Source organism: Spodoptera frugiperda, chromosome 30, assembly GCF_023101765.2.
Source record: "Spodoptera frugiperda isolate SF20-4 chromosome 30, AGI-APGP_CSIRO_Sfru_2.0, whole genome shotgun sequence".
In the NCBI taxonomy this organism is placed as follows: domain Eukaryota; kingdom Metazoa; phylum Arthropoda; class Insecta; order Lepidoptera; family Noctuidae; genus Spodoptera; species Spodoptera frugiperda.
In genome coordinates this window covers 11133098-11153254 of record NC_064241.1, presented here as the reverse complement: position 1 = coordinate 11153254, position 20157 = coordinate 11133098, and the positions used below count along the sequence as shown (strand labels likewise).

The 20157-nt window shown below is 32.9% G+C and overlaps 1 protein-coding gene across 1 annotated transcript; it reads left to right on the top strand.

Annotated features, from left to right (window-relative positions):
- Positions 1–1420: 1420 nt before the first annotated feature.
- Positions 1421–15292, top strand: LOC118269889 (uncharacterized). Its single transcript, XM_035585255.2, has 4 exons — positions 1421–1456; positions 3791–3962; positions 4737–14698; positions 15007–15292. Exons 1-3 carry the CDS (start codon positions 1421–1423, stop codon positions 4964–4966), a joined length of 438 nt encoding a protein of 145 aa, XP_035441148.2. The 3' UTR covers positions 4967–14698; positions 15007–15292.
- Positions 15293–20157: the final 4865 nt, after the last annotated feature.

Genomic DNA, 20157 nt, shown 5'->3' with positions numbered 1-20157 from the left:
TGTAATCTGGATTCTAGACATTGAACTGTTTTTTTTTTCTAGGTACTAGAAGTTCCGATTAGAAAAAAGACCGTTTAAGCTGTAATTAACTTTAATGTTTATTAACTGAAACTTAAAAATTCCGATAACAAATTATGTAAGTATCTAAAAAACAATTAAAATTCCGCATAAATAAATATCTATCTTAATTTTATTATGTTTCAGCTGTTCTATATTATGTTCTATCTATTTTAATACCTAATTTTAATAGGCACAACAATGACCAAAATAGTGATGTGAACTTTATACCAAATTAATAAACCAACTTCCAAAGAATGGCTACATAGAATAAACCTCGTCGAGCCGGTGTTGAAGACGTTAAACTGTAGTTGATGATGATGATTTTTGTCATTAGTGAGTTCGTGGACGTATGATGTTAATGTTGTCAGTTATCATCATCGGCCGGAAGTTTTACTACCAAAGCATTTATTATTAAACTAAATAACAATGATTTTATTAAATAAGTACGGTTGCTATTATTATCACATAGGTAACATAATATATCTAACTACCTATCTCACTTCCTTAAAACATTGATGTCTATTTCATCTAAACAACTTTTAAGTATCTAAGTATTCTCTCCCGTTCCCGTTACCGGTGGGCTACATCATTTTGTATTTTTAAATGATTTGTTTGTAATTAAAACCGAAACCAAATATTATAAGTTATCTGTTAGCCTACGTTATACTTACCTAGACAAACATCAATTCATAAATCGCCATCAAACAGAAGCTAGTATAAAACTTGGCTGAATAACAAGGTTGCCATTTTAGGTCCATTCGGCTGGTGCAACTTTGCAAGATCCTTTGCCTAAAAACTACAAATCTAAAAAGTAAATCTGGTTTTCGCACCTATTCTATAGTTGAAAGGAATGGACCGCGACTATTGCTTTCTCACTTGCACGCACTATGGCGTCCGTTAATAAATGAGACAAAACCAAAGTTGTCCAGTCGAGATACAACGCTACAGATACGATAATGGTGGCGACTGTGACGGTATTTCATGAATAAATGTCAAAATAACACTCTCTCGATGCCAAGTGACTATTATTGTTTTTACAATGTTATTCCGCGTATTTTGATAAATTGCATCGAGATCGAGTGAATCGCGACCGCGTTAATTAACATTTGGCATAAGAAATAGTGTGCCAAACGCGTACCGTGGCCGGTTTTGGTAGATAATCCTAACTCTTCAAAATGTCAAATTGTTTTTTAGTGTTTTGTATGTATTTTTGTTACAAAACGCGGTTTAAATTATTGCTATTTGGTGCAGAGAAGTGTTGTGTTACTGGTTAGCATCACGTTAGGGTTAATGGTTGTGTTAGTGCCGAAATATCGCTGTGTAAAGTGTGATGGTGAGGTTAGTTTTTGTTCCCGCTATTATGTTGTCCCTGATCTTGTATCCTGCCTGCGGTTCGGTGAGTGTTAGCAAGTAATTTTCTATGGAAGGATATCTAAACGAAGACTCCAAGGTATTGCAAAATCCACACAGTTATGAAGCAAAATCAACGAAGTTTGTCCTGTTCTTAAAAACAGCAGATTCCTACTACTAAGTCCCTTTTTGGGCATTGTATGCATGAAAATGGCTGATAGAGATGTTTTTAAGTAACTTTAAATGTCAACAACATGTTGTTTTGATAATATAAGTAAACATTATACAAAAACTAACTTCTTTTTGCCACCTACTTTCACAACAAACAAATGCTCGGAGATAAGTATATAAACAATAACAACAAGTTTAAATATAGAACACTTAACTTTTTAAATGATATTTCAAACGGGTTCAAGTCCTGTTTTCAATGTTCCAGTATTATTTTATATAGCAATACTGAAAGTAAGTACCCTCACAGTATGAAAGTATGTTTGTAGCACAAAACAAAAAGTGTTGCGAGTTGAAATATGTAAAAGTACATAACAATGGGTTCAAACCCCATTCATAATATTTAGAAGAAATATGTTTATCTAAGTAATGATAAACAAATAAAATCAAGTAAGTATATTTATTTATCATTTCTTCATGATTTATAAGTATTAGTTATTGGTTCGAAACCCAAGAATAGATATTCTAAAGAATTTTTGACATGGAATGCGACCAATGTTTTCAAGTTTGGGTTCAAATCCCATATATTTTTGTTTAATATGTTAACTGCTACACTTAAAGGAGGATTTGCCTTCAATACTTTTTTTTCAGCAGTTAATGCTTTAAAGTATGGGTTAAATTCCCATACATATATGTGATAGTTATTATTATACAATCATACATAGTTGTGGGTTAGATTCCCACTAGTTATACATATACATGTTCGTCTGGGTTCAAATCCTGGCTAAAACATATTTTGTATGAGTTACATTGTCATAGCATCTAGTTATTCTGATGCATATTTGGGTTCAAATCTCAAGTGCCATTTGAAAATTTGATTGAGTATGGGTTAAATTCCCATATTTATTTATATGTTTATTGCTTGGGTTCAAACCCCAGGCTAACAAATTAATACTTAGGTACAATATCCCATAGGAAAAATAATATGTTATGTTTTTGAAATGGGTTAGACTCCCATGCTGAGTCTAATGGTTAATGCCTGGGTTCAAATCCCAGTTCAGAATGAATTCCCTTCATCATAGTACAAAGTTAAGGTTGTTAAATATACAAAAAGTATTAAACTAGCATGGGTTCAATTCCCATAACGTTTTAGATTGTTCCCATAATGTTGGATTAGATTGATTAAACAGGCAAATATGGTTTTTGCATGGGTTCAAATCCCATTTAATTTGCCCGTTACAGGCCAAAGGCTTATGTATAAATGCACTAACCTGTGGTATGCCGAGTGTAGGTCTACGAGGGACATAATGTGTTTTTATTGTGTCTTATATAAGAGAGGTGTAAACATGGGTTAGATTCCCATGATGGTTTATTCCGCATATTTGGGTTCATATCCTAAATAATGGTGAGTTATTTGAGTGACAAAAGTTAATGAATGATCGATTTGATTTTGTAGTTGCACCAAGACGGGTTCAAATCCCGCTACAAATTATTTGTTTTTTGGGTTCAATCCCAGAAACATTAATTTTCTTAAAAGCAGGTATGTATGTGTATGTAAACAAGTAAGATACATATCCAAAGAATGCAGTTCTAAAAGTTGATTGGTTAGTGTGTTTGTTTCCGAGCTAATATTATGATAAAAATTCATAAGCTAAAACAAGCCATTTTCAAGCATCCACAGTGTAGGAATCTGCATGATTTAGATTTCCTTCATCCTATTATTATTTACTTGATGATTATTGACGAAAAATTATTACTTTAATAACCATTATGCCAATTCGTAAAAACTTTTTTAATGTTTAAAAACTTCAAGTTTTTATTATACCTAATTAAAAAAATTATGTCTCTATTACAATGAAAAAAACTTTTATGTTATACTTTTATTTTTATTTCTTTAGTATGTAAGGTAAACATTGTAAATTATTACTTTTTTAATAAAGAAAGAAAAAGAAAAGAATAAATAAAATAATCAAAACAGACATATTGAAATAAAGACATTTGCATTGGTTGGTGTACTTATTTACCTATCCTTCATCCTTATCCTACCTTGATCACTAGATTTAGGAATAAGGTATCCAGTGTGTTCTCTTGGTAGTGGATTTTCATTACAATTCCATACAAGAGTGCAGACACAATTTTAGAATTAAACACTTTATCAAACTAAACTTGTTGTTTCATTCCCCCTACCCAAGGTAAATAACTAACGTAAAAGGTTTTGCTCACAGTGCCGGCTCAGTTCATTCCGGGGAGAACGGGTGCTGGACTTCTAATCCTCAACGGGTTCACATTTTACATGAAAAATCACCAAGCACACGGGAAGAAGCAGTGGTATTGTTCCTCAAGAGACGTCCATGGCTGCCGAGCTGATGTCATCACGTATAAAGGTGTAGACGGTAGAGACTATATATCTATATTCCGTGGCAGACACATACACGATCCTCCCCGTTTACGACAATGCCACGATGGCAGATTTATAAGAGAAAAATATTTCTTTAACAAACAATCGCTACAGTGATCTTTAGTTTTGACTCATATTTTTTATATTTGATTTTATTATATTAAATACAAATTGTGATGTACTTATTGTAACGTGTTATTGTAACGCATGTTTCTGATGTAGGGACCTGCTAGCTGTAGGTGAACAGTTATTTGTGAATATATTAGGAAATACAGTATTCTGGTACATGTGTGTTGGTTTTATTGACCCGCCTTATAACAGTGTATGTGATTAGCTTAGATAAATATATACCCGACAGAATTGCCAATAAACTGTTAAGTATTATTTAATAGACAAATTGTAAAGGTACTATTTGTAAATGAGAACAATCAATACTATGTATAAATAGATGCGGTAAAAGATAGTGATGTAAAGAAACTCAAGCAATCGTTTTTATTTTGTTTACTAGAATCTGTTGTAGGAAATATTATGTAAATATAGAGGAGAACTAATTTTAATATTGTTTTTAATTTACCTAGTGTGTATTTCACTTATGTACAGTATAGAGAACTGTGCGTAGAATTGTAAAAAAGAATATAACAGCAATATTTTTAATCTCCGTTTTAGGTCCTATGCTAAACTAGAAACATTTTTTTTTATAGCCAAACGCAATAGATGAACATAATTTTGTACTGGTAATAAGTTTTGAGGTATTTTCCAGGTATTTACTACCTCCCATCACACAGAACCGGCAGCATGGTGTTGATATACAACGACAACAAGTATTGGATCAACAACCGCTACCAGAACACTATCAACTGGACTTGTAGGGATCGGAAACGGCTTGGATGCAACAGCTGTGTGCAAACCACCATTGAAGGAAGGTACCTCAAGCATAAAGGTTTCCACAACCATGAGGATAATTATACCAAGTACAACTTCAATGATTGATGTCGAGGACTACCTACTTTGGCCAGTGATTATTTCTGTTGCAGACTGTTCGTAGAGTTCACCTGTACCTTTAGTACGAGTTTGCTTTACGTTTAACGAAATCGAAACGAGAACGCGTTCGGCGCTCTGATTGGCCGGCCTTGTTGAGCCAACCAATTGAAACGCCGAACGCTATCTCGTTTCGTTTTCGTTCTGTATTCTCTTTGCTTTTATATATATCATTCCTCTTATTTTTTAGCAAAGACATTAAATTCAGGTGGTTATTGATTAGCTATATTATACGACAAATATTTATAAATAAATACCTATACTCTAATAAAAATGTATATCTGCCTGTCGCGAATGCGAATTTTTGTTAAGTTTTGAAACTTAATAACTAGTCTTTTTGGATACTGAATTTTTTCTGTACTTTGATAAGGTACTTAATTAACTTTGTCTAAACTTTATATTTTTTGTAAAAACGTACATAATTGTACCTTGTATCTAGATTATAAAAAAGGGCTTGCAGATTTTCCCGCGTAAACTGGGCAGGCGCCATTTTTTATACTGGCCTCAGTAGTTGCATAGATAATATAATTTCGCATTTATCGTACATATTTAATTAGGTAAAGGATATATTATATAGGTAATTTAAAACTGTTATAATGACTAGGGATAAAAATATAATACTTTGTCAATGAATACTTAATGAAACAATATTTTTATTTTTTGTCAGCCATATAGGTATTAGCGGCTCAAATAGAGTGGAAAGGTGGTTTATTTAGGTTATAAAATTGGTGTAATTTCCTATGCCCGCCCTATTTCAGTTGAATATTTATTATGGTAGCAATATATATTTTTTTAAATTATTAAACAGATAATTCATGTACATACTACAATGTGCTGCAATAGGGAAGATAGCAATGTTTTTATTATTCGTCGGATACATGCAAAATTGAAATGTCAGTACGTTTTGCGTAACAATCCCTTACACCTTACTTCAACAGAAATTTGGTTTTTTTTTCATATTTTTTTTTTCTCTGATTGTAATCTTACTTCTGAAGGATTTAATAAATATATCTCATATTTCATTCCCACTCATCATCCCCAATATAAGTACGTTTAAATCTACATAATAGGTATTATACAAATTAGATTTTTGTAAATACGCCACCTAGTGGCCTTTAGACGCAATCAATCAAGTAATTAGTTCGTTTATGTAACAAAAGATGGCGTGAGTAGTTAGAAAAAATAGATGCGTGTGCTCATATAAGATTGGATTTATAATAACGTATACATACATATTTGTATTTAGATTTTTATAAAGTTATAATATTATAGTTATATCAAGTTATACTAAATTACTTAAATATTTAGATGAAATATCGCATCCATGTACGTAATTATTAGTAAGTAAATACCTATATACATGAAAACTAAATATTATCTTAACTAGTCATAATGTTTTCCTTCTCAATGAACATGTGTGCCAAATCGTTATTTAAAAAAAAAGTTTACATAAATCAATTGAATTGTAATTGTTATTCTATTTTTTTTTTTATATACTTTATACTGAAAGTAGTTTCGACCTCATATAGTGAAAGGGTACTTAATTATAAGGTACCTACTTATATTAAATACTTCGTTATTTTTTATATTTATTATTTTTTTCGTATACCTAAATTAAGTTCTGTTAAAGTATACTCAAAAGACGGTATTCATTCCAGTGTGATTTTTTAGAATACTTATATTTCTATATATTTTTTTTGTTTTTTTTTTCTGGTAAGACTGTAGCTTTTGTACTTATGTATCGCGTAACTATAATGTTGTTTTTTGGCGAAATAAAGACAAACCTGAAACTTTGTTTATTTTATTCTTCTCTATCTGTAATTTTGAAAAAATGTAATATTTTTCATGTCTCTGTATTGTAATTACCGTGAGACGTACTAATTATATTTTATAGCTCACTCACGTAACTGTTGGTTGAAAGACGCGTCACCGCTTCTCTCACGCAATGCTGCTCATGAATATAAGCCCCGGCGTAACCCGAAACTAGTCGAGTTACCACGTAAAACAGTTTCATGAGTGAACTGTAAAATATAATTAAAAATGCCATCATTTGACCTTCCTTTTTTAATATTTGTCCTTCCAGCGGTGTACGTTACTTCAAAAAAAGGCGCCACTTTGCTAATGCTTGAGGACTATAGTTATACCATGGACACAAATCATACTAAGGATGGTAAAAGATGGAGATGTTCCAAGAGGACTTCAAGAAGATGCTATGCTTTCGTCATCGTTAATGGCGGATTGATCGTGAGACGTCATGGTCTTCATAACCACAAACCTGATGACTATCAGTTGAGGAACGGGGTTTATTATAGGCCAAATGAATGTGTCACTGGTTTGGTTAATATTAATGGTATATTTAGTAGGTAGTAGGTTTTATTTAGGTAGTCAGTCTTACTGTTCTTTGTTGTCCATGTTTGTGATATGAGATACGTCTTCAAAGGGCTAAAAAAGGAAGCTAAAGGAAGAAAAATATATTTAGTTGAACCAGATTATTATATTTATTAAAATTGTAGACTAACTTGTACAACTATAGGTTTATTAAAATGATTGGATTTGAATTTTATTTGGTTATTTTTAATCTTAAGTTTAGTTCCTACATAGGATAGTTAATAAGTTTAAAAAAGAATGAATAAATCTATTCTACAAGCATTGTTTATCTTATTTTTAATCGTCACGTGGTTTTACTTAAAAATGAAACATTACATATATTACAATTTGAGTTAATACTGTACGTATGTAACGAAATCGATGTAATTTCTTTCACGGCTTTTGATTTTGTAAATAGAACTTGTAGAGCAAATTACTAGCTTATGAACGGTCTGCTGATGAAAGGGTTTGTATTCCAGTGTCCTGCATAAACCTGGTTGGGGGCAAGTGCTTGATCAGGTACAAACGGTACACGTATGGTACCCATTGCAGGTTGAAACATGGGGACCGGTGGAGGTGCAACCAGTACGTTCAAACTGGATGCAAGGCCCATTTAGTATTGGATGAACGTCTGAATGTCCTCAAAAAGAATGATGTCCACCACCATGCTCCTCCATTGTATTTGCGCAGAATTGATGGATTGTATGCTAAAGTTGAGAAGGGACCCAATATATCTGCAATACCAGTTAGCTATTTGAAAGCTGCTTACAAAGACTACGTTAAAAAGGTTTCTGAAATGACACGTACACGTTAATACTGGTTATTGCGTAGTTTTGACCTGCTTACAAGAATTTTTCGAAATAGAATTTGCTATCAAAATATTTAGACTTAACTAGTAGTTATACACTTCGTCTATGTCTACATAAATGATATTTAAATACTTAAAATCATTAGAAAATAGAGTTTTCTATTTTGATTTGAATGATTTATGATATGATATTACTTATACTAGTTATATTATAAGTGTAAGTTAACGCTTTAGTTGTAGTGTTACATCCTGTGATCCTTACTCTAGTCAGTTTACGTCCAAATCAGTATTATTTTTTTTACATAGTAGGTATTATAAGCTAAAAGCCAAAGCTATTTAAAAATATTTTCATGATGATCTCTCAATGTCGTAGTTTTTAATATTATATTAATCTATATAACATTTGAAACGGACTTTTCAATTAATGCTTAGATTAGATCTTGTCTTGTGATATTTTACGAAAAAAGAAATCGGTGGAAGAATGCCTTATCGCATGTGGCTTACGGAGTAATTGACATAATTGTATGTGATGTGATAATTGAAAAATCCGTTATTAAAGTAACTATTAAGTATACGAATTTGGAATTATTATATTATTGATAATAATAATCTATTATAATATGCGCCCTACATTCACTTGGTTTTAGCCCGTGAATGCAGGTAGCTAGCCTAGAGCTGAGAAAAATGGCTAATACTTACCCAAAAATAATAATCTATTACTTATACAATATATCATAATCGTCAAAATAAATAATTATGCTATAATAATACTCTTATCTGTGTATATTTAGAAACTAACGTATTATACAATTTTATTATATTGTAAGTACTTAGTACTGACTTCTAGTCATTTTACTTCACTCTTTTGTGAAAATTTTATTGATATTAATTAGAGATTGGAATATTAGACTGTTTTTTCGAATTTTTGGATATATTATGGTAATATATGCACTGTATTCGGTGTCTAATATTTGTACCTAATCGACGGTTCAAGTTTGTGTGCGTGTCGGCATGAATGTGATCGATTTTAAATCAGAATTAGTAACTATGTGCGATCATAAAAAGTCCTTATTAGGGTTATCTAAATAGCTTAACATCAGTGCCTCGTGTGATGTTTAGACCAACAGAGAACTAAATTGTTAAGGACATAAAGTGACACTAGCGCCATCTAGCCAACGCAAAAACGCACCAAAATTTGCGAAAACCGCCTGAAGGAGCCGACAGATTATATTAATATATTAATGTATTTTAACCAGCATTTAATGTTTTAAAAATAACTCATTTGTGATGTCTATATCGTAGTGAATGCAATAAAGAATATCAAATCGGTAAACTTGTATGATTTTTACAAAGCTACTTTTTATATCTGACCAAGTAGTCTATTATGGTTACAATTTTAAACCTTATTGTTTTGCAATTAAGTTGCAATTTTAATGTATTCATTTTGGAATAGGATGAAGTGATGCCATCTTAAGGTCTTGTCTATACTGAAATGACAATAGTTTAAAGCAAAATTGGCACACTAGAGGTTACCGTCTCCACTACAGATGGGGTACCAGTAAGGGATGCCCGATCCGGAGCGACAGACAATCTAACAGGGGCCTTAGTCTGCTAGTTATGCTGCTAGAGACGGAGTTATACAACCTACATAGCTCCGTCCCTCTTGCACTGCTCAGTGATCGACCATTCTGACACAATTGTAATAGCAGACTAAGGCCCCAGGTTACCGGGGTTCCGGCTCAAAGCAGGAGTAGGAATGGGTTCGTCTTTACTCAGTAAGAGTCTGACACTCTCTCACCTCTAGGCGATAACTATTGATGAAAACATGTAAAAATCCATATTAGTATATTGGTTTTTGATGGTTTCATTGTATTTATGTATATATTTTAATGAACGTTTTTTGTTTCAGTCTTGTTTATGGAAACCATTTTTGAAAAAAAATTAGCTCTTTATAGTAAGTACGCTTACTTTCTGCAACATAAATTACATTCTGGCAGTGCACCAAACTTTACCCCCGACAGTGCAAATCCAAATTTTTAATGGATACAAAAGGAAAAATCGTGAATATTAATGAAAATCACTCTCATACCCCTTTACAATATGTTCAGAATAAAGATGGGTTGTATATTAAGCTAGAAGTTGGAGTAAAGTAATAAAGTGACTTAAAATGTTTTAAATACCTACGTGTTTTTTTTTTAAATATTACAAATATTCTTAAAAGGAAAGGATTTATTTTCTTTTGTTACTTGTGGATAACCATATTGAGTAAAACAAGACAGAGTGTGGAATTCAGGTTTAATTATTAATAATAAATGGTTTAATGTTATTTTTATTTAATTCTTTGCTTTCTTATATTATGTGTATGTTGAAGCTCAACCCGGTGAACGTCAACTTCTGAAAGCATAAAACTAAATTGACTACAAATACCCCTAACTTGATCGATCAACGTAGACGTGAAGGAATGAAAGAAAAAATTAAAGAAAGATGAACTACAAGCAATTGTAAAATAAAGCCAATAATTTTTTAATAGAAAAACATGCAATAAGTACTCGGCAAATAAAAAAATAACTTTATATGATTTTAGATTAAATGTAATGAAATTTATTATAGAGCCTCATTTTCCTCCGGATTTGCGACTTCCATTGGGGACAAATGTTCATTGCATTATGAAATTACAAAAAGACACAAAAGGTAAAACCAAACGAAGAAGATGCTTCTACTGCTGGACAACGAAGAAAAAAAGGGTACAAACATTGTTTACTTGCGACAAATGTCCCCGACAGCCAGGCTTGTGCTTAGAATGCTTCAAACCGTACCACAAATATTAATTGTGCGAACTGCTAGGGAGTGGAACTCCTTGCCGGGGTCTGTGTTTCCTGATGGGTATAACCTGGGTGTCTTCAAAGCCCGAGTGAATAGGTTGCTTATGGGCAGACGTGCTCCATCGTAGGCCGCATCATCACTTACCATCAAGCGAGATAGCGGCCAAACGTCGGCCCATTTAACATAAAAAAATATATTCAGTTTTAATTTCCAAGTATGCTAAATGAAAGACCATTTAAAGATTTTTTTTTTACTACATATATCAGTCTCATTATTATATGTATAGTGGACTACAATATTATGATTGTTGATGATGTTAATAAATGTTTTTGTAAAGCAAATCAGTCTCAATATTATGTAAGTAGTGGAACACAATATGATTCATTATTAATGTCTTGAAAAACTGAAAAAATTATATACATATATGACATATGTATATTATATTATAATCACAGCCAGATTTTCATGGTTATGTTATGTGTATGTATAGATTGCTTTATATACCAGTTATTAAAAAAGATGGTTACTTAATTCCTATATTAAAGAATAGGTACTTAATATATGGGTACTTCTACAAAAGTTGGGCAACTTGATGTCATCAGTCGATATAAGAAATATTTTAGTATATTTTGTAAATATTTCTTTATATTTCATTTTATCTAGGTCACTTTAAGCTGTCCACTCAATTTTAGTTTTATTTTTAATATAAGTTATAAAAATAACGTAATCGATAAGTCAAAATCATCAGTACCTTGGCTTGTCACCATTCCCAATTTACACCACATATTAATTTTTTCTCGAAATGTATACAATTTATAATGAATCTTACCTCTGAATTACAAACTTAGACATATCTAATAATCTATATTAGATCAATTTAAAATAGAGTTAAAACAATAATAGTATAAAATTTACGTTTATACGTTGTCTTCACTTTTACTCGTCAGTTCCGTGTGCAATATTAACATTCGAAATTCCCGCGAAACATCAATGCTCATACGTCAAGGTCATCGCTCAGTAAAGTATAGGTGGTGAAGTTATCTACAGATGCCATTTTGTCCCGCGCCGCGATTTCAAAAACAGTGAGCAGGCTGCGGCGTACGCACGTGTTGTTCCAGTCAAGACTTCAGTTCCGTGGTGAGTAATTATTTCTCTATTATTATATATTTTCCTGCAGTTTAAATAAGGTATACTTTGTTATAATGTTGCATCTTACTAACAAAATTTACCCGTAAAAACGATACTTTGAATTATAACCTAGAATTTGTGTCCTATTCATCAGTACCGTGTCGTCAGTTCTATGTCCGATGCTTCGACACGGAACTGATGATTTTAATGCCAGGGCCTTTAAATTTGGATAGATATCGTAGGTATACAATATGTTTCATAATTTCAGATAAAAACACCATGGCACCTACAAATAAAAAACAAAAATTAAGTAGAGAAGAAATTTTGCAAAAAAAAAGGGAAGCCGAAAAGGCCCGGTTGAGTAGAATAAGAAATGACCCTGTTAAATTAGCGGAATACAAGGAAAAAGAACGCTTAAGATATTTAAAAAAAAAAGAAAAGGGGCAAAGAAAAAGTATAAAAGATATGACACCGCGGGAACAACGTATAACGAGAAAAAACTGGAAAGGGTATGCTAAAGATTACCGACGGAAACAATAGTTTAACCGGAATATGGATAATTTTATCCGGCAAAACTCACCCCCATCCACCGGCGATGAAACTGAAGATCTTGCAATACATGTTAACAGACCTGCAGCTGATGGCATTGAAAATCAAAGAGCCTTAGAAGCCAAAAGAAGAAGCTTAAGGCAACGAAAACGCAGAAACAAGCAAATAAAAAAAATGAATGATGTTATTGCAAAGCTTAAAACTAAACTAAACAGTCAGCGTCAGAAGTACAAGCGTGTGAAACAACAGTTGAAAAAAGTAGTTAAATCCGCAGAAAAAACACCTAAAACTAGAATCGAAGCAATGAGTGAAGATGTGGCGAAAAAGCGAGAATTAGTGAAAAAAGCTCTTTTTGGAGAAGTCATGAAAATGCAACTAGAAGAAAACTTTGCAAAAACTAGGAACTACAAAGATAAAGCGGAATTCAGAAAAGTGATATCTGGAAAAGTGGTTGATAACTAAAAGTTTTTGTTAAATGATTAATTTGTTCATAACTATTAATATTTATACTGTCTATTACTAAGGAAACTTACTCAGTATTAAATACGTTTTCAGTAAGACTGCTTAAAGATTACTTGTAGTATCTAAGCAAGAAACGTGAATTTTGTTACATGTACACTAAGTACTTAATTAGTTTAAATGTCATTTGATTTAAAACAATGTGCCATTATAAAATATTAGTTTTGTATTCAATATATCTAAAATTTTGTATGAATTGTGTGTTTTAATCAGTTCCATGGGAACCTCGTCAGTTCCCTGGCATTCAAATTTACAAAAATCGAAATATCTCAAAAACTAATTGCTAAAGTGTCTGGCCTGATTCAAAATCGTATCAATGGTTATCTTACCTACGTCCTAATAATAAAAAACTGTTTATTTTTCATCAAAAACTTAAAAAGCAAAATGAGGGTAAAATTTGTCCAACTTTTGTAGAAGTACCCATATAATTATTATACTCTTAATCACAGTTTATATTCCCAAATCTGATTGTCACATCTCCCTTTTTTGTAATCAATAAAAATGATTTTGTCTTAATCTTTGTCTTTTATTTCAATCTTCATACTGTCGTATTGTGCGAATTAATTTTTCATAGCATTCTAATCGCCTGTTTGCGGGCACATTTCTAAGTCTAAAAGTACCTAAGCATTATACCCAAATCACGCTCGAACAGGGCGTAAATTGGAGGTAATTCGTTTTCTGTATTCAGTTCGGCTTTTAAATCTTGTGCAAATAATGCGATAAAATATTTCTTGGCGGCACATCATGCAGGATTCATTTTGGTTTCACTTAAAGAATCATTATTTCGTGGCATTGGCAATTTATCTATTTTCAATTTCTTTGCAACACATTCATCAGAAACAGTAATTTCATCAAGGCTGTTGTCTGTTGATTCTGTGTCTAGACAAGTAGTTTTCCTTTCTGGCGTTTAATGTGGTAAGTACTTCTCACTAAGAAATAATGGTTAATAGGAGATGCTTATGTTTGGGAGAGTGCTTCCTAAAGTTTAGTGTTTAACAAGGAATGAATCAAAGCTAGTTTTATAGACATGTAAAATTCACTAGGGTTTAAAATATATCTTTACGCTACCGTAGTCTCAACGATTTAATCTCTAGCTTTACTAAGAAACAACGTCAATTTTTATGGTCTTAGCAATTTCTCGCTAATTGTCTGGAGTCTTAAATCTATCTCTACTAATTAAACAATAAAATAGTTATTACATTTACAAATTAATTATGTGATAAGGTGTAACATTTCAGTTGACAAAAGCAATGTTTTCAGTGCTCCTGGTGAAAGGAAGGACCGGGAAGGATTTGCTGATGATGGAAGGGTACACTTACTACAAACACAAGATTATGAGGGACGGCTTCCGATGGAGCTGCACGCAGATGGGCTCGAGGTCATGCAGAGGATTCTTACACGTGAACCACGACATGTTTGTGCTCAGGGCCTTCACTGAACACACTCATCCCCCACCTTGGAAGATCAAAAAATTTAAAAAGAATAAGGATGTAAGTACGTTTTATTTTAGTAGGACCCTTGACGAAGCCCCTTCGTATACGATCCATTTAGGCTACCATAGAAAATCATTCACACAAGTTGTAGACTTGTGTATCATTTTAGTTATTTACCAACATTCCATTCTAACCTTTATCATCATCAGCCGAAAGACTTGTTTAGTACCACGACGAACTACCATCTTGTACATTTGTATCTATCAGCTTATTGTAGGTACCTAATTATCATAAAAAACATCATGTGCGAAGGGGCTATTACTTATTCCTGGTTGTCGATTAAAATTTTAACTGTTTTGTTCCAGACAAAAGGATTTAACATGGGCAAGAAATTATGGAACCCTCTTCCGTGGAAGATTAGTAGCATCCAAGGTGGTGCGAATTTCTGATAAAGGAATGTCTTCAAACATTATGTTTGAAAAATATATTAAGAAGTTGATTATACTGAATAGGATTGTTCATGAAATTCTCTATTTCTGTTGATATCTATTTCATAATTTATCTGCTAATTTCATATCTGTGGCCCTAGTGAACAAGGGTTTAAGTTAAATTTTCTCGAAAATGAGTTAATTATACCATAATGGTCAAAAATATAGTTCATCGTTTAAGTAGCGTTTTAAATGACAAACGAGGTTAAACACGAACATCATTTAAAGCGAACGAAGCATTTATTGCATAATGTTGCATTTTTGAACTTTCATTTTCCACAAAATTAAGGTTCTCAATTTGGTTAGTATATTTTTTCTAAATTATTCTGTACCCTTAAGGAGACCGCATTCGGCGCTCTGATTGGTTGGTTTATTTGAGCCGGCCAATTAGAGCGCCGAACGCACACTCGTTTCGATAAATTTAAACGTAAAGCAAATTCATACAAAGGGTACTGAAACCATTCCAAGTTCTAAATTATGTTTTATATCAACCGATGATCTTGATTTTGATTGTTTCGTCTAAACGGGTTATTGATAATGCATTTTTAATAATTATAGATCATTATTTTAATTTTTATTTAGAGCTAATAATGTTCTATTTACAATTACAAATATAGTATTTGCTATGGTTAGTCAAAGCCTCTAACTGTGACGTATATTCACGTATGTAAATTAATTAAATAGGGTAAAATTACATTTTACAGACAAAAATAAAATATCATGTATAGAAAGCAACACTAACCGTCGTACTCAGATTAATGGTTACTTAACCCAGTCCTTAGCAATTGTTTTCGGAACAAAATCGTTACTAAGGAATAGTTTAAGTAGTCATTATCTGAGTACGGCAGTTATTGTATGTCGTATTAATTAGGAAAGCTAGAATAGGCACTATAGGACAGAGATGGCGAACCTTTACGTAACAAAGTTAAGGTAATATTTTTTAAATTAATGTATTTGGAGTTGCTACATTTGCCATCAATATAATCATTTTCTTTTTTGATACTTCGTAAAGCAAAATTCATGCTGAACTGTAGTCATTTGTGTAACTCTGAATCTTTAATGTTATTCATATCTGGAAATAGCGACAGGCATAGGACAGATTTTGTGATCAATATCGATGACAATTTGAGCCAAAATATTGTGCTGCATGCCATTGGTACGCCATCCCTGCTGTAGAGTAATAAGTATTAATATAAGTAAAATTGAGAAGTCAAATGAATAACTTAACAAATCGATGATGTGATAATTTAATTACTGCATTTTCGCTTCAGGTATTCTTAGTCCATCAATTCAGTGAATTGTTTTAACAATCTTTACGTTTTTTGTAGGTATTGATGTTATTAAATCATGTATTATTCCAAACTTGCATAGTTATTTTTAAAGTTAAATAAAATCTTGACATCCTTATAACTATTTTAAGTTATTATTTTATGAGTAATTAACTAGTTATTAATAATTAAATCATTTATTTCGTATAAATAAAACTGTAAATACATAATAATTATAATAAAATATAGTCTTAGTTGAATACGAAATAATAATTGACTATGAGATGACTTATGATAACCAATCTGTAGATTTACTAATAAAAGATGAAATTTTGATACAAACTCCATAGAAAACGTATTAAAATTATAATAGTCTACTACGTCTAGTATAACTGAATGATATAGTAAACGTGCAACGTTTTATAGTTGAACTAGATTTGTACGGGTAGAAACCGATCCTTTGTCAAGAGAACTAGGTTAAGAGACCTCTTTTCTTCACCCCTAAGAAGCCTTTAAACCTCCCCAACAACCCTCATTGACTACACGTACAAATCTACAACCATATAACGGTAAACATGCCTTTATATTAGGGTGTCCCAGCCAAGTAGGGCGAAAAAAATTTTTTCGATTTTAAGTACGCATACCCTCTATATTTTTTCTATTTGACCATAATAACTAAAATAAAAAATATCATTGGTATCGGATAACGGGAACCCGTGCCGACTTGATGTCAAAGTTTCAAGAAAAATTTTGTATGGAGATTGTAAGGAAAATCACTTAAATTTAGCTATTTTAAATATTTATTTATTATTAAAATAATATTATATATAAAATTTCCTCTTTAATGGCATTCTTCTACAGTCAATATTTCAGTCTGTGTTCCTGTGCGCAATGTAGTAACAACTGTTTTTGTTTCTATTCAAGTGTGACTTTTTTCGTGGAAATCTTGCATTAATTTCACTGCTCCCTCATTGGCTGTATCATTAACGGCTTTCAGTATTAAAATTTGTGTTTTATTTGTAGTAAAATAGCATTCTTTGACCTTGAATAGGACCTAGTGTAGGAATTATAGTCATCAATTTTAAAATGATCGAACAAAGCCTTGATTTTGGAGGAGTTACATATGGAATAATCGACAATGTTCAGTCCAAGTGCCTCAATAGTGACCGCCTGAAGGACACGTTGGAACATATTGGTGTACAGGTGGCCGTGTGCCCTGTATGGGCTGAGCACCGCCGTGTCCTCAGGGATGTGCTCGGCGACGGCGACCTCTCGCGTCCGACATTGTTTCAATCCATGGTGCGGAGCGAGGGAGACTGGGATGCGATCTCCTCCTTCTGCGAAGCAGTCATGCTAGCTAAGGAAGAAGCGGGACGCGTAAGGAAACGAACCTCCTCAAGACCCAGCCGTCGCGAGAGGCACTCCGGGCGTCAGGGATCGCGCAACGATCTCTGGCCACCGTAAGTGCGGGTCTGCGGACGGCGAGCAAAAGGTAGCTCGTCACCCGACCAGAACCAGACCCGTGCGGCACAAAGAGCCATCAGACCACCATACATGGGCCCAGTAGGGCTGATATCTGATCTGGAGCTGCGGCCTACCTAGCGAGTTTACCGAGGATCCGGTTTTTGTCCACTTCAGCTAAGTGACCAGGCCTGCCAGACTCTTTCTGTCGCTGCAGGAAGATCCTATTTTCATCTATCTTTATTGAGCGTCAAATCTGATATGCAATGTCGAATAAATTGTCCAAATTAGAAATAAACTTGATGAGGCCGTTTAAATAAGTCTTGGGTTTTTTTCGTATTTTTTTTGTAGATCTCTCCAAACTTGGTATAAAAGGTTACTAGCTTCTTAACTCAGTTGGGTGATGCTTTAGTTGATATACGGGCTTTTTCCTAATAAATAATGCACTCACGAATAGTTAGGTTTGGACTTTCATTGATTATATTGTCTTCGCGAATGTTGTAAAACAAAACTGCCAATACTTGGCCATTGGAGGGCAATTTCGAACCGGTAATTTAATGTTTTACATCATCTATCAAGAATATGCACTTTTTAGAACTGTGCAATACCCCTGATATCTTGACTAAACGAAAACAATATGTTCCCTAATAAATCAAACAAGTAATAACTAGCACTGCGATACGATAACTCCGACGCGCCAAAATATGCAAGTACTGACATGTATCAAGGCAAGTCGGCACGGGTTACCATGCTTCTAGGTAAATGAAACTTTATATACGTGTATGTTGACACTATTCGAAAATAATTAGAGGGTATGCGTTCAAAAATATCGACTTTTATTTTTTGGGACACCCTACTTTATATGTACTAGAATAGAGTATAGAATTGTATGAATAAATATATCGTTTTGTATCTTGCTTATTAAAATCGAATCGAAGTTATAACTACCTTTATTTTGTCGTTTTCAGCTTGTATTGTTGATCTGAATAGAGATCCTTGCACTTATTATAAAATGATGATACGAATACTTTGTATTATTATTTGAAAACCCTTTATTATGTAAGAACTATTAGATTTGTAATCCAACTAAGTAGGGCCGTAAAGGAAATGTGCTAAAGTACATACCATTCTATTTGATAACGAAGATGTGTATAAAATTGGTAACGAACCTAACCAAATTGTTTTTCCAACAGTGGAATTCTACTTACGACCGAGCGGTAGGATCAATTTGCGTCTGAACAACTTCACCTTCTACAAGCACTTGAAGGCAAGGAGCAACGCTCATCGCTGGAGCTGCACTGCCTATGGCTCCAAATGGAAATGCAAGGCCCACCTCATCATCACCGACCGTCTCGAAGTCTTAAAAGCCAACATCCTCCACAGTCATCCCCCGAGCCTAAAGAAGGAAATAAAGGGCCCAGTACCAAAGCTGGTGAAAAAAGAAGGCAAACAAGATACACAGAATAATAGCATCATCAATATCGATGAACACTACCCTGCTTTAACTCCGTTTCAAAATTATTTAGCTGCTCACAGCGTTTTTGGTAGTTATTAGTCTTAGTAGTAACTTGCAACAAGGCTTGCACAGAATGACAAAATAAGTAAAGTAAAATTTATTTTTGTTTCGTAGAAGGGTACCTACTGTTAGGAACTTTTGAATGAATAAAAACTGTAATTATCATCGAAAATGATTAACGTATATCTACAATTATGATATCTGGTGATAAAGAAATGATAGCTCCCATTGCAAGCATTGGTACGACTGCCCATGATGCCCTCACAATAGGGCCTACTGTATTTTGTTCACAAAATACCGCTAGTGTGACCTTTCGGTATTCGTCCAATAGAGAATTAGCTAGTGTCAAAACATTGGACGTTCAATAATTGACAGCCGCTGTGATTGGTAAAAAAATCTCTTTCTACATTAGCACAGTAGCCCCCTTTTTAATTCATCATACGAGTACATCTGTGTAGGCCTAAATGTTAGTACTATACGTATAATGCATCATTTTTTTTTCTTTTTCTGTCATTACAATTTAAACTCATTCTTAGTTAACTTAAGTTCTAAAACTGCTTCAGTAGGTTTTATTTTGATAAGTTTAATTTAATTATGCGCTTAGCTGATTTGTATGTACTTGTAGCTTTATAAACAGTATGAGCCATTCTGTTTTTAGAATTAAGGAATTATTAATTATGGAAGTAATTCACAATTTAAGTCGTTGAAATTTGGATCTCTTAAAAATCTCATTTTTATAAGTTCCGTCTAAATTAATGTTTGTTCCTGGTTTTTGTATAAGAT

What these genes read in the sequence shown, in the direction of transcription:
- LOC118269889 (XM_035585255.2), top strand. Translation starts at nt 1,421, where the DNA reads ATGTTGTCCCTGATCTTGTATCCTGCCTGCGGTTCG. An exon ending in TGTATCCTGCCTGCGGTTCG is followed by an intron (nt 1,457 to 3,790) that starts GTGAGTGTTAGC and finishes CTAACGTAAAAG; the next exon opens with GTTTTGCTCACAGTGCCGGC. An exon ending in TGATGTCATCACGTATAAAG is followed by an intron (nt 3,963 to 4,736) that starts GTGTAGACGGTA and finishes GGTATTTTCCAG; the next exon opens with GTATTTACTACCTCCCATCA.